Consider the following 15,040-nt stretch of genomic DNA (forward strand, 5'->3'; position numbering starts at 1 on the left):
GCTAGGATAAGCCAATTTTATTTTAAAACAAAGTTCTGGTTTTGGTGTAGCTTGAGCCAGTTCCTTACAAGGCAAGAAACAGAAGAAAAGTTAGCCGAAGGAAAAAAAGAAATCTGCTCTGAAAGGACCAACAGTCCTAATGGAACTTTTTTCGCAAGTGTTAACTCTGGTGTCCTCGGTAGTTAGTGTTTGGTTGGTGAACTTACTTCTCGTTGAAATGTGACGCTAGCAGCACTGATCTGATTTGAAGCCAGGCTTAAAACGAGCATGTACTGCACAAGGTTTACTCCACAGCTCAATTTTTCTATTCCAGTTCCAACACTATAACCTTGCTATAGCATAAAGTTCATTTCAAAACCAACAAGTAAAAGCACCTTTGTACTGTAAGAAATGTTTATACCTTGAAAAGGAATTATATTTGTAAGAGCAAGAAAGCTAACATACTACAGGTGTCGGTAAATTTCCACTTCCTGTTATGTCTATAACATCATAAACCTACAGAGTGTTTTACAGACAACTAAAAATGATCTTTACAATGTAATTTATAACAGGGATGTAGCCAAGCCTCGAGGAGTGAGACGAATAGGACTAAAGAGCTACAACAGTAAGTTAACTGTGGCTGCTGATGCATGCAACTTGAGAGTTAACCTCATTTTTTATCCTTATCCTTCCCCTGTACCTTCTGTTTTCCTTGATGTACACATATATGCACTTATTACGGCTTAGAAGGGAAGATTAGCATTTGTAGCATTTGAGGCCTGATCAAAAAAAGTTGAAGTCAATGTAAATGACTCGTATAGACTTCAGTGGACTTTGGATCATGCTCCTGGAGCACAGGATGGAAGCATGGTGGTCAGGATCAGAGAACTATACTCCAGGCTTAAGGAGCTCAGCAAGAGAAGGTACTGAGAACAAAAGGAGACTAAGGAGGTGAGGTTAGCTTTGTGGCAAGAGGGTATGTTATTAACATAACATAAAATCCACCAAGAAATAGTGCCAGGTGTACAAACTAGCCTTTGCCTTTTCAGTGTCTCAAAACTTCATACCTTATGTTGTAGGATCACAATATTTTGAATGAGAAAGCGATACGCATTGTACCAGGGCAGAAATACATCCTTCAGCACATCTCTTACTCCTTCCTCCTTAAACCGCAAGTTTTCTGCTCTTACCACAGGAGAATTGATGAGGTACAGCCTGCAGAGAAACAGTGCAATAGGATCAACTAGGAAGAAGTTTAATGGCATTTCCCCTATGGTCTCTATTACTCATATTAGAAAGCTTGTCATTTTAACTAAAAAAATTACATACTCTAAAAGCTCACCTGCAAATACTCATCAAACTTTACAAACCATAGCAAATTCCAAACATTGTGCCACAGTGATAGAAAAACACTAAAGGGGATGGATTCACAGGAAAAAAAAAATCTATAAAAAGACAAAATCGTAAGTAGGTACAGCATGTTGAAGATATGAAGGTTTGTACCCCAGTCATAGTCTTGTTCCAGCTAGAATACTACCAGCATTGACATGCTGGAACTCAGAAAGAAAATAGTCAGGGTTACGAACCAAATATGGATCAGAATACTAATATATCCTCTCCTCAAAGTCCATAAGGGAGAAGTGCTCTTGCTGTTGTGACTTATTCAAAAGCTGTCCTGATGCTGAGGAGTGATCCAATAAGCTCAGCAGGAAGGAAGACCTCTCCTTTTTCAGAATCTCTCCTGCCTGTGCACCTGGAACCAAGAAGGCTGGCTGCCTTGAGACCAGAGTCAATTGCTGGATCCTTCAGAAAGTGTCTCTTGACTTGTCTAGGTTTCAAGAATCCATGTTAAGACAAGGCTCTTCTCTGGCACAATCTGAAAGTTTTACGTCCTTTAGCAATGGATACTACTTAGATGGACTGTTCATTTTTAGGGCTTCCTCTAACAGCATGGGACCCAAAGGATCCCAAGTTCAGTGCCAAGGAAGGTTTCAAATTTGATCTACTTGGTCCAGGAAACACTGTCTCAGATCAGTTTCTCCTGAACCAACAGGTCTCCCATAATTAGAAAGACAACCCTACTGCCCCAATCTCCTTTCTGGATCTTGGGAGAGATGACTTCACAAACAGCATATCTCCTGGAGGAGCGCCCTTCCCAAAAGCACTGAAAACCATTAACCACACAAATATCCAACTGATGTTTTGGAAGGGAAACTGATCCCTGCCTTTTTTTCTGCCTCCACCACAATAACAAGGCCCCTGGTATATCTTAATCAGATAACAAAGGTGGCGGGGGGGGGGGGGATTTTAAATAACTTGCCCTGTACTAATCCTATAACTAAATTAAAAGGTTTGATACAAAAAACTAACTTTCCCACACAGAAGGAGAGGGAGTAAGGTACCATGACCGCGCTTTCTGGTGGTTAGAAAGGAATGGAGACATGGTGGAAACCAGGTATTTACAACCTAATTGAACAGAATATTGGTCTTGAGGGATGTTCTGCACATGCCTGCTAAATGCCAGTACTGCACAAAAAGATTCAGGGCCCACATGAGCAGGCTCACAACTCCTACAATTTCAGAGTGGTAGCCATGTTAGTCTGTATCAGCAAAAACAACGAGAAGTCCTTGTAGCACCTTAGAGACTAGCAAATTTATTTGGGCATAAGCTTTCGTGGGCTAAAACCCACTTCATCGGATGCATAGAGTGGAAAATACAGTAGAGAGGTATAAATACATAACAAATGGAAAGGCAACTCCCATATTTTCATATGCTGTGTATTTATACCTCTCTACTATGTTTTCCACTCCATGCATCCGATGAAGTGGGTTTTAGCCCATGAAAACTTATGCCCAAATAAATTTGTTAGTCTCTAAGGTGCCACAAGGACTCCTCAATGTTTTAACTCCTATAGTATGGCTCAAGAGATGCAATGTCATTAAGGAGAATATAACTGATGGGAAAATATCTTCCCACTATTTGCTCAGCTCTGCCGGTCAGAATAGACAACTTTAAGAGCTGCCAGCTCAGATTTTCCCATACTGCATGAAGAGCAAATAGGAGTGTTTAACATTGGCTTAGACAAGGGATTTTCCCTTCCTGCCTTATTCCCCCCTTATCTCATCTTCAGGACAGGATAGTGGATGCTTGTTTTTGTAGTACCCATTTGCATAGCCACATGAAGTCAAATTGAGCCACTATTCCTCTTAACCAGTTACCCCACTAGAGCCAACAATACAGAACTTAAGGTGTCCCTACTGAAGAAAACAAGTCAACTTCTTCCACCAGACGCTCAGTGTGAAAACATTTTTTTTTTAAAGTACCAAATAAAAACACTGGTACCTAGAATAATGCATAATGTCTCTGCTATTCTTCTACAAGAAAGCAGTGAAATCTGAATTAATTTAGAATAAGATTTAAAGTCTGTAGCCTGTAAATCTGCTGCAAAGAGGAGAAGAGTGGTTCACACAAATTTTTTTTGGAGGTAATATTGAGAATAATATTCACTTACTTTTTTTAAGTGTATCATAATATGTATCCACTTCAGTTTGCAAAAAGTTTATCTTTTAAAATCTTACATCTGCACTGCCCTAAGCTAATATTTTAAACTACAAAGACAGCTTGGTTTCTACTAGCTTATGTATAACAGAGACTACTGTAGGTCAGAACTAGTGTCTCACTCAGCTAACTTAACCTGTACAATTATTTAAAATAAAGATGTACTTAGTACTTCATTCAACTTGCCAAAAATATTTTCTTTTTAAGATTTCAACATTTTCAGTAACAGATTTATTTCAGAATTCAATTTGTCATGTTTTATAAACTTTTTAGAACACAATTTTCTAAACTAATGAATCTATACAGAGATTTCCTTTAGGGCACTTGAAAACCCTAACTTGGGCTGACAGAATACATTCAAAAATACTGGACCATGAATTCTTCTTGAAAGACCTTCTCACATCAACATAATACATACAATACAGCTGTTAGGGCAAACAGATGGTAAAGCATGAATGTCAGCAGTACAGGAATGGGTACTACTTTGAATTTAACATTCAACTCTAAAAGCTGGATTTCAATATATATGTTTAAAAATAGAAGAAACTTTCTTTTGAATTTAGATAACCCCAATATGTGGCAAAGTAAAATAGTTCAATATTATGTCTAATTACTAAATAAATATGTAAATGAAACAGCAATTTGGCCTCCAATTTTTATTTATTTATTGGTAAAGCAAATATCTTTGTACAAGCCTTTGTACATGCTGTCTCCAACTCTTGCAATTCATTCTCAAGTGACAGGATTTTGGCTGGATCTGGAACCAGTCTCAAAATGATACAAGAAGCTCCAGTCCCCTCAAACTTTAGCCAAGTCACCCACTTTCCTGCCTCCTGGGGAAGAGTAGCTCAGACCTTCTTCTATTCACATTAGAGAAGGAACTGGAGCAAGGTGGTTGGTCCATGCTGCTCCTTATACCTTTGGTTGGGAGCACAAGGCGGCAAAGGGAGCAGGCATGGACCAACAGACACTGCTACTGAAAAGTTTCCAGCCCGAGGGGCATGGAGCACATGCACACCCACAGAGAGTACCTACAGGGACCAGCACTGCGAAGGGAGAGAAGAGGACCCCCTGCAGCTGCCCACCCAGGCCTGGCAGAATTTGTATGAGAGTGGGAGTGGGGGAAGGACACAAAAATTAATTCATTAGAATGTGGGATAAACTGAAAGATCCAGGCCACCTTACTCAACAAATCTGGCAGAGTTTACAACACTACTTGTCTCACATACACTGGAGGTGGGGAGGGGATACAAAGATCTTCAAACAGACCAAAAACACTACATAATTTTTTCATCTCATAATTTGTGAGCCAGTCTCACATGATTTATAGGGGTCTGACTGGTGATTTTTGAACTTTCAGGGCTGGCAATAATGTATAACACAGACACGGCAAACCAATAATACTGTCGTCTCTAAATTTTCCAAATTTATTTTACATAAATGTCATTTTAAATCTTTACCCACTGTGTTCCAAGGTTACCACCACAGCAAATGGCCTGTAAGTAACTTAGGAAAGTAACAAACACTACTGTCTGCAGGCTTCAGAAAACATGCACGTCTCTTGGTTTTATCTGGTGTCCTTGTGTACTGGCAGCTGTGTAATTACAGTACATTGAAGATACTGTAAGTAAATTATTTATAGTAGCAGAAGCATGGACTGTTTTGGACTAAATGCATCTTCAAATGAAATTTGTTTTTAATGCTAGTCAGAATAAAATGCTTCTGAATGTAAAGAAAAGAAACAAGCACAAAACAAGAGTTTATTTTATTTTCAGTCATTTTAAGGACACTTGCTTATGGTCAAACGCCTATTTAAAGCAGTTTATACTGAGCCTGCTTGGCTTGCAATAACATCTTAACCTCAAAATCATAATGTGGCCTGTGTTTACTGAAGCAGAAAATTATTTGACTTGCTTCAGATGCATTTGGTATTTAATGTTGTGTACAGGTGTTTTTACGTCAGTTGTGTGTGCAAGGAGGGGGAAAAAGCTTTGCCTTAGGGCTAAAACAGAAGGAATGAAATGAAGCAGCCGACTTAACTTTTACAACCTTGATATTTTATTTATGGTCCATATTACAGCTATACAAAACTCTCCGTGCTTTGGCTTTACCTATTTTTACAGGACTTAGCATTTTTGATCATTTTGCACCTGTATTGTCTCTACATTGAACATTTGGTCATGTAGAGCTCTCAGACTCCAACCCAAGATATAAAAAGACAGTTATCAACTTTTCTTCAATTCCCCTAGGAAAAAAACCATCCAAACCTACACCCTAGGTCTTTGAAAACCCGGCACCCTGGTGTACTAGCAAGGCATCATGGTGAACACTGGCCTGACTCCTTATGTATAGAAGAAGCATAAAACCAATTGTTTACAGTGATTGGAATGAATGAAACTGTCTCAAAAAACACACTGCGGATCATCAAAAGCTTCTGGTATCTAGAGAAGAAAATACATGTAATCTTCTTGCAGATCCTTCCTATCTCATGAGTGAGAGAAGATATATTTAGACAGCAGATGATATTTGAGGTTAAACATTGTCTAGGTAAGTGATATAAAGTATAGGGGTTTGGTTTTGTTGCACACTGGACTGTCTTCTATAAGGAGATAAAGATGTACGTCTTGGACGACCTCTGAAATTAACAATAACACTGCTACATTCTTTCCCAAACACACAATTTATCCTTATGGCACCTCATGCCATGAAAATTAGTTGCCAAATGCAAATAGCACTTTTTCTCAGAGTTGTATTGCTAGGATACCAGTCTGAACTTTGAGGGATAAGGCCTCAGTGAAGCAATCAAAAGCTCAGCTGTAGAAGCTATTGCCCTCTGATAAAAAATGAAGTGTGACAGAATTGCAGACACTCAGCGGCAGTGTCTGAGTCTACTTGTTTGCCTGTGTTGGCAGATGGGTGCTTAGGTCACTTGATTATACTAACAATAGTGAAATATTACTTTCAAGGTAATGAAGGAAGAAATTGATTACTCTGGAACAAATCCAAAGAAAGGGACATAACTTGCATACTTTTATGAATCATTCATTCTTGTAATGGCTTGTCTACACTGAGAAGTTGTCGACAAAAACTTTTGTCTTTCATAGGTACTTTAAAAAGCCCCCCCCCCACACACACACACACACAAGACAAAAGTTTTGCCAATGCAAGTGGCAGTGTGAACATGGCTTCATCGGCAGAAGTACTCTCCTGCTGACAAAGCTAACGCCGCTCGCGGGGCTGGAATTCTTTTGTCGGCAAAAGTGCTGACTAAGTACCCAAAAAGAGCATTTACACACGCTGACTTTTAGCGACAAGGCTGTGTCGACACAGCCTTGTCGCTAAAAGCTGTATGGTGTAGACAAGCCCTTAGACCAGGGGTCGGCAACCTGCGGCAAGGTGGTGAGCCAATTTTTACTGGCACGCTGCTGCCAGCCGAGGTCTGGTCTGCCGGCCTCACTCAGCCCGCTGCCTGCCTGGGTGAATGGAACCCCCAGCCAGCAGCAGGCTGAGCGGGGCCGGCGGCCAGGACCCCGGCTGTGGGTGAGCCGCTGCCGGTCTGGGGTTCTGTCCGCCACCCCGCTCAGCCCGCTGACAGTCTGGGGTTCCGGCTGATACTTTTTCCCCCTCACTGCACAACTTTATCTTTGGCTTACAGCCCGTCTGAGTCAAGTTTGTCAAGACTGCCCAAGTGTGATAGCAGCTTTAACATTTAGGACTTGTCTACACAGTGCAACAGTACACACCAGAAGGGGTGTAAAATTGTAGAGGGCTCTGAAGTGTTGAACTCTAACAGTTTTGTGTTGACTCTACTGATGTGCTCTAAAAAGTTCCTAGTGTCCATGAATATAGTCCTGTTTGAAAACAATACAACATTAACACATACATTTAAGACTGCATCAGCTAGATCAACACAGGGCAGTTAGAGCTCAACATTTTAAGGTGCTCTACAACTTTACACCTCTTCTGATGTGCATTGCTGCACTGTGTAGACAAGCTCTTAGACACTGAATGGTTTCACATATGATTCAAAGAACACTGGAATTAAAGACTCTAAAAGTCAGAGACCAGTGTGCTCTGTGCTACCTAGCTATTCCTTCCATCTGGAGTTCTCATCCTATTACACATTTAAGCACTTGTGTGTGTAACTGCTGGGGATGCTGTATTTACTAACATACTGCTGTGCTGAGACTAATTTGAAGCTACCGTTCGTAAAGATTCTACTGAGGTGGAGGAGAGAACTTCCTTCACAGAAGCTAAAGTAACTCTACATAGAAGCAGTGCCAAAATGACAAGTCTAAAGTAGCTTATTCTAAATAGTATCCAAGAAGTGCTTCAGTGGATGAGCACAAACAACTGAATCACAGAGCACTTTCCTTAACTGAACCAAGTCTGTACTGCTTTGTACTCTGTGTGTGGGCGTGTGTATAAATAAATATGACATTAGAGAATGTATGTCAGGCAGAAAAATGAATTAGCCTTTTATTGAACAAAAATGGGGAAATAATGGAATTGTACCTTTTAGCATTTTGGTTTTTGTTTGTAGGCAGAAAAAATTAGGGAAAAAAACAACTGAACATTGAGTTTAAAACCCTCTATAAAAACTGGGAATCTCTGCAGTCATGCTGCTTCATCTACCAGTTCTCTGCTTCTTCATATTCTGCTGACCATGGTTCGACTATTATAAAAGAGTTTGATCTTGTTGATCAAACATGAGTCTAGTCTTCTTAAAATAAATGTTAATTTTAAAGCAAGTTTCAGCTATGGCCAATGAAAAGTTTTCAATAGACACACACATTTATTATTTGTACTGCCATAGTCTCAGCATGCAATCATGATGCCTGGTGACATAGTATAAAAACTTGAATATAGCAACATTCAAATGGCTCTTTACAACCATAAATAAGATATTAATTCAGATATTCAATGTCCATATTCCACCTTTAGGTTGTGAAGAGATTTTATTGCCCCCAGCCAAATTAACTGCCTCTTATACTTGAGCATGTATGTTATTTTAATGAAACAACTTAAACTGCCCAAAGACCTAGATAGTCTAATCAGTAAGTTGCTTTTTGTACATGAATATATTCAGATCTGCCTCTTCACTTTTGTCTCCAATTTTAACTGAACATAGTGCTTATAAAGATGCTGTATTAAACAGCAATGTAGACTAAATCTTTTCTCCATAGGTAGTTGTAGCAAGGTGAGACTCACTGGTGTGCCGATTCCTGCTGGTCATCTTGAGAATTAGCTCTTGTCCAGCCCGGAGCACCCTCTGCAGGCTAGTGTCTCACCTTCCTTGGGGCCCCCGTGTCCCTCCCAGACCCCGGTGCCCCTTACCCTAGGGTTCTGCCCACTGCAGTACCCCCACACACTGGGTCTCCCCTCCCAGTGGAACCCCCAACCCTCTGTCCTCACCTTGCCTCAGTGGCTACTGCCAGTCATCATCTAGCCCCTGCTCACTGGAGCAAACTGCAGTCTGTAATGGCCACTCATCATTGGCAAGGGGTTAGGCCCAGCTGCCTCTGCCTATTTCCAGGCTGTAGCTCTGTAGCCCCAGTACCTTTGTAGGCCTTTGTAGGCCTTGCGGTTTTGCAGGCTGGAGCTCCCTAGCTCCCTTTGCCCTTTTCCCCAGCACTGCTCTGCCTCCGGTACCTTGCTCCCAGGCAGCTAGCCCTTCCCACTCCAGGACTAGAGTGAGACTCCTCCAGCTCCCGGCCCCCCAGCCCTCTTATCAGGGCCAACTGGGCCCTAATTGAGCTGGCTACAGCTGAGGCTGATTGGGGAAGCAGCCAATCTTGGCTGCTTTTAACCCCTGTTCTCCAGGAGTGGGGCAGCCGCCCCACGACAGTAGTATATAGCACAGGTAGCGACTGCACAAGCTTCCCTCCACCATGCAGCGTATGTGCAGATACCCTATTCTAGAGTAACTAGCTCTGAGAAGTTGATCATAGTTTTCATGACCATTCAAATACTTGGCCTGTATGCTCATAGAGCCAACAATGATACCAATTAGCGTCAGCTTAAATTCACATATTATATAATAGGAATTGGACACAATTCATTTCCTAACAAAAAAGCCATCAGATAGCAATTAGCTTCAGTCATTATCAGCCTTGTTAGGATCAGAACCAACGATTTAGAAGTTCAAGGCTCCATAACCCATTACCAATACCCTGGGTCATCCCTTCCCCCTACTATTTCCTTGCCACAGAGTTCTGAAATACTCTAAACTTAAGTTCCTTCCTATTGCTATCTGTCAAAACCCATTACACGCTTTCTGGTATACATGTCTGATATAACCATTCACAGGAATTTGAAGTATTAGGTATCTACATTACAGAAAAATATAGACAGAATTGCCAGCTCCTACCTTAACGCATCAGCTCCATAACCATTTACAATGTTCACTGGATCAGGATAGTTCTTCTTGCGTTTGCTCATTTTCTGGCCATCACTAAAAAAAACAAATGCCAAGTTTGGGGAATGAGTTCCTAGGATTTTGACAACACAAGAGTTGCTAACCAAGTATCCCTTTACATCCAGCTTCCTTTCCAAATAATTGATTAAAACTCAAATCTGATTGTCACAATATGTTTACAGTTACCCAAGCCACTGTCATGCACTCAGCACACTACTTCAGCATGATGAACAATTCCAGAGTACTGAGAAAATCTGGAAGCAATAGGCTCCTAAGTTACAGACTCAATTAGAAGATTCCATCTTCCTTGGAGATATTAAGGTGTATAATAAGGTGCAAGAGGATAAAAACAAAACATTTGCTTTGGATCAGTAACATCATCCTGAAGATGTGACAAGTTGTGGCACTGGAAAATATATTTACTGTTATAAAAAATATATAAACCTCCAAATCAACATCTCTTTTAAACAGGGTATCCTTCCTTCTGCACAATGGCATTTCACTTCTTTCCTCAATTCCATCCAGTTTTAATTAGATTTGTGGCTGATAAGTAAGGGCAAATATTTCTGTGAAGAACCAGCCATAATTCCTGGATAGGAGACACAAATGTCCCTCTCTGGTGGTCAGTTAAATTCTTCTGCAACGTTGCTACTTTGTGACAAGTTTCTCTCTCGTTGGTAGCCAAAACTGACCTAACTATAACCACTATGTACTCCTAGGCTACCAAAACATCTCACCTGTGATTTAGAGTAACATGTCTGAACCTATTACAACTAGGTGACAATAAAAAGCTGTTCACTAAAGAAAACCAATATACTAACCTAGCAAGAATCAGCCCATTTACAATTACATTCTTGAAAGGCGGCTTCCCAAAAAGAGCTGTGGATAGCACCAGGAGAGTATAAAACCTGAAACAAAAGTGGTAAGTTTGTTATCAGACAGTTCAAACCATATTCTAGGCACGTTATGCTAAAAGCACGATGCTGTCAATTACATATCAAATTTCAATTAAGCTGGATTTATTCACTCTAGCACATTAGAATTAAAAAACATCTTAGTGGACATATAACTGGAAAAGATTCATTAAAATAAACTTATTGTACAACTGTTTTCTTGCTGTGCAGTATATACTATTATTTCTCCAAATATTACACGCAAGTACTAGAATACTAATAAATGACAGTGAAACATTTTGGGAATAATTAGCAAGGTTGGGAAACAGGAAGATGGAGAATTTCCCCTTTAAGTAATAGATTTTTAAAATCTACAAAAAAACCCAAACAAAAACGTACATTAAAGGGTCTTACATAATAAATTAACAATGAAACTCCATCCTTAAATTAGCCTCCATGGTGCCTTATTGTGTACATCTAAACAGTGCGAGTTTAAACACCAATGTGTTACAATGCCTAACAGTAAATTAAGCCCAGGAATGAATGGTGGGCCAGACTGACCCTCTTTTATGGAACACAAATTTAATTTCCAGTTATGGTTGTACTCTCCAAGCCAGCAGGTGCAGGGGCCAGGAGGCTGCTATAGACTAAGCGTAAGTGAGCACTAAAGGGAGACAGCTTCACATAATTAAAAAAACCCTTCTCTATATAGGTTAGGGAGTTAGTTAGCTCTCAAGCGAGTCTCATCCAGTCCTCCTCACTATGAAGGATGGCAGCAGTAATGTAAGACCTCAAATGTGGTGGCACAACAAAAGAATAATCTGGGCTTTCAAATACTATGCAACTCCCAGTGTCGTCTCTCTTTTGCTATATTTCCTAGAACATATATATTAGCTTTCTGGATTCTTGAGAAACTAAGATTTGCTTCCGTACAGGCACCTACATCATAACAGAAGCCTACATGTATCACTAGTTCTGAGATGCTAAAAAGTGTTATAGTAAGTGGAGATGTGAAGGAACTGAATTATTTCACATTTACAAATAGGATTCTTGTCAGAGGCCTGGGCTTGTGCAACTCTTTTTTTTTTTTTTTTTTAAATAACTTGAGGGTGGGGCACAGCCTTGTCAGCTAAGGAAGAATATCAAATACATCAGCAATCTATAGAGCTAACGCTAACACAACCTTTAAATTAAAGATTATTTTATGAAAACTAATTGCCTTAGACCAAAGCACAGAAGGTTATCTTTCAAAACTGTTTATTAGCATAAGATTTAGAGAAGAAATTCTCTGCCAAAAGAAGGGTTCATTTGTATCCTCTGAAGTGGTTGGCTCTCAAAAAGCTGCATCGAATTGAACACATCTGTGGCTCTTGAGTATCCAAGACTTGGTAAAGGTTACTTGGGTGCATTATTGCATTTATAAAGTGGCTTAGATGAAAGCTGTGATTGTTATTCCCTAGAGAGGCTTTCAACTCACATCATCATCTCAGGGCACACACCCCTCTGGGCTGTAAAACTCCTAACCAACCAAATTACAATGTAACTTACAAACCTTTATCAAACATTCACACATACACAAAAGTAGAATGAAAATCTTTCCCATTTTAAGTTACTTTCCCAGTCTTTACTCCTTGTCCATAATCCTTTACTCTCCTGCTTACATCCCACTCTTCCCCCTCCATCTTTAGTCTTCAAAAGAAAAAAACCCCTCAATCCTGAGCTTTTGCCCATATGATCAAGACAAACCAAAACTAAAGAGACTGCATACTAGCTGATTCTTCCCTCAGCTAGTATGAGTACCCAACTGACAAACTGTCATGGGTTATTGCATGTAAATATACATACAACACACATGCAAAACAAACAACAAACTGATACCAACAACAGCACTTGTCATGTAATGATGACAACACTGTAAGGCATTTCTATTTTAAAAGTGAAAACTGACTTTGTTTAGAAGGGGCTTCAGTGTTTTTTTGTTTTTTTAATAGGAGACTGGTACATGAGGGTTACGTACTTTGAGGTGGCACATGCAGAAATTTTTTAGTGACTGAAGAAATTTCTCCTGGGACATTAAGTTAGATAGTTCGGTTTCTTAAAAAGATGAACAGAAGTATAACCACAATCATACTGGACAGTATATTTGGAAATAATTGAAACATACCTGGTGTGTACTGTTGGGAATATAGTGCTTGTATAGAAGTATATAATTAATTGCAGTAGTAAATGTTATGAATTTAATGACAACCACAATAGTCATTGCAAAATATCATCTACATATTCCTATTCATGATCATTCTGTGGTTTGATTGGCTTTATAGACTGTACAGTAACTCCTCACTTAACAGTGCAGTTATGTTCCTGAAAAATGTGACTTTAAGCAAAACAATGTTAAGCAAATCAATTTCCCCCTAGGAATTAATGTAAATAGGGGGGATTAGGTTCCAGGAAAGTTCCCCCCCCCCCCCAGACAAAAGACTATATTTTTTAGTAAAATACAATGATGATTGTGAAGCTTGGTTGAGGTGGTGAAGTCAGAGGGTGGGATATTTCCCAGGGAATGCCTTAGTGCTAAATGATGAACTTGCAACTGGCTGAGCACTCAAGGGGTTAACTCATTGTTAATGTAGCCTCACACTCTACAAGGCAGCAGGAATGGAGGGAGGGAAGACAGCATGGCAGACAGAGACACACATGGTGTGTGTGTGTGCGTGAGAGAGAGAGAGATGCGCATTTCCCCTTTAAGTATGCTGACCCACTCCTAAGTACACTGCCTTGTTAAGTTAATCTGCAAGCTAAGACCACAGCTGGTGCCAGGAAGCTCCCTCGGTCCTGAGCCCTGTCATGTGTCCCCCTGCTCTATAGAGATGGGGTAAGTGGGGTGCAGAAGCAAGGGGGAGGGGGACACCCTGACATTAGCCTCCCTCTTCCCCTCCCCCCCTGCAGCAAGCAGGAGGCTCGCAGAACAGCTCCACAGCACAGGGCAGGAGCAGCACATGGCAGTGGGAGGAGGGACAGCTGAACTGCAGGCAATTGATAGCCTGCTGGGTGGCTCCTGCACAGGGAACTTATGGGAGCGGGGAGCTGATGGGGGGGCTGCTGGTCCCACCCTGGTTCCAAGCCCCCACCAGCTAGCTCCAATGGGCTGCTCTTCCTGCAAGCAGTGGACAAAGCAGGCGGCTGCCAAACAATGTTATAAGGGAGCAATGCACAACTTTAAACAAGCATGTTCTCTAATTGATCAGCCTTGTAACAACGAAACAACGTTAACCAGGACGACTTTAAGTGAGGAGTTACAAATGTAAAACTTAAAACCACCAAGTACAGTAAGATGCTTTTGACACGCACATCTATAAACCAATTAAAAACATGCCTTTTATAACAGCCAACAGACAGCCGATGCTGGTAAAACGTTCTGTATAAACATGCACAAGTTTTGTGGGATTGGGGTAAAGACCCACATTACCCCAACCCAACACTGACAAACCTCTGTCAGAATGTAAAGGCTTGGTTAAGCAATTAATTCTGGTATGACAACCTACAGGTAGGGCAAAGACTACCCAGGACTATACAGTTTGAAAATCTCCACCATCTGGCAGCTGTTATGTAACCTACAGAATATAAATTGAATTGGTAGGCTCACGCCAATACCCAATGGATCTATGTCCATATCACAAAAATCAAATCACAACTGGTATTACAAGTGGCCTCTCTTTTGAGATTGACAAAGACAGACTCAGTCTGGAGACAGACCACCGCATAAACTCCACAGCTAAGTTACACACTGTGTGAAAAAGTATTTCCTTTTGTCAGTTTTTAATTTCTGCACTTTTAAATTTCATTGACTGTCCCCTTGTTCTTGTATTATGAGGTATGGTACAGAACCTCCCAATCTAACTTCTCTATATTCATTGTTTTATATACTTCTATCATGTTCCCTCCAAACGACTGGAGGATAGCTAATGTGATGCCAATTTTTAAAAAGGGCTCCAGAGGTGACCCTGGCAACTACAGGCCAGTAAGCCTCACTTCAGTACTGGGCAAATTGGTTGAAACTATAATAAAGAACAAAATTGTCAGACTCACAGATGAACATAATTTGTTGGGAAATAGTCAACATGGTTTTTGTAAAGGGAAATCATGCCTCACCAATCTACTAGAATAATTTGAGGAAGTCAACAAGCATGCGGA

General features: G+C 40.5%; 1 protein-coding gene across 4 annotated transcripts in view; it reads right to left on the reverse strand.

Moving 5' to 3' along the window:
- The window catches only part of IARS1 (isoleucyl-tRNA synthetase 1), a 198,308-nt gene that overhangs the window by 67,105 nt on the left and 116,163 nt on the right, over positions 1 to 15,040 (reverse strand). For all 4 annotated transcript variants that reach the window (XM_073352336.1, XM_073352335.1, XM_073352337.1 and 1 more), the window contains 3 exons: positions 10,778 to 10,864; positions 9,909 to 9,992; positions 1,047 to 1,194 (listed from right to left, as the gene is read on the reverse strand). In XM_073352336.1, coding sequence (XP_073208437.1) covers positions 1,047 to 1,194; positions 9,909 to 9,992; positions 10,778 to 10,864 — 319 coding nt within the window. The remainder of the gene's footprint in view (positions 1 to 1,046; positions 1,195 to 9,908; positions 9,993 to 10,777; positions 10,865 to 15,040) is intronic.

Source organism: Lepidochelys kempii, chromosome 7 (assembly GCF_965140265.1).
Source record: "Lepidochelys kempii isolate rLepKem1 chromosome 7, rLepKem1.hap2, whole genome shotgun sequence".
NCBI lineage: Eukaryota > Metazoa > Chordata > Testudines > Cheloniidae > Lepidochelys > Lepidochelys kempii.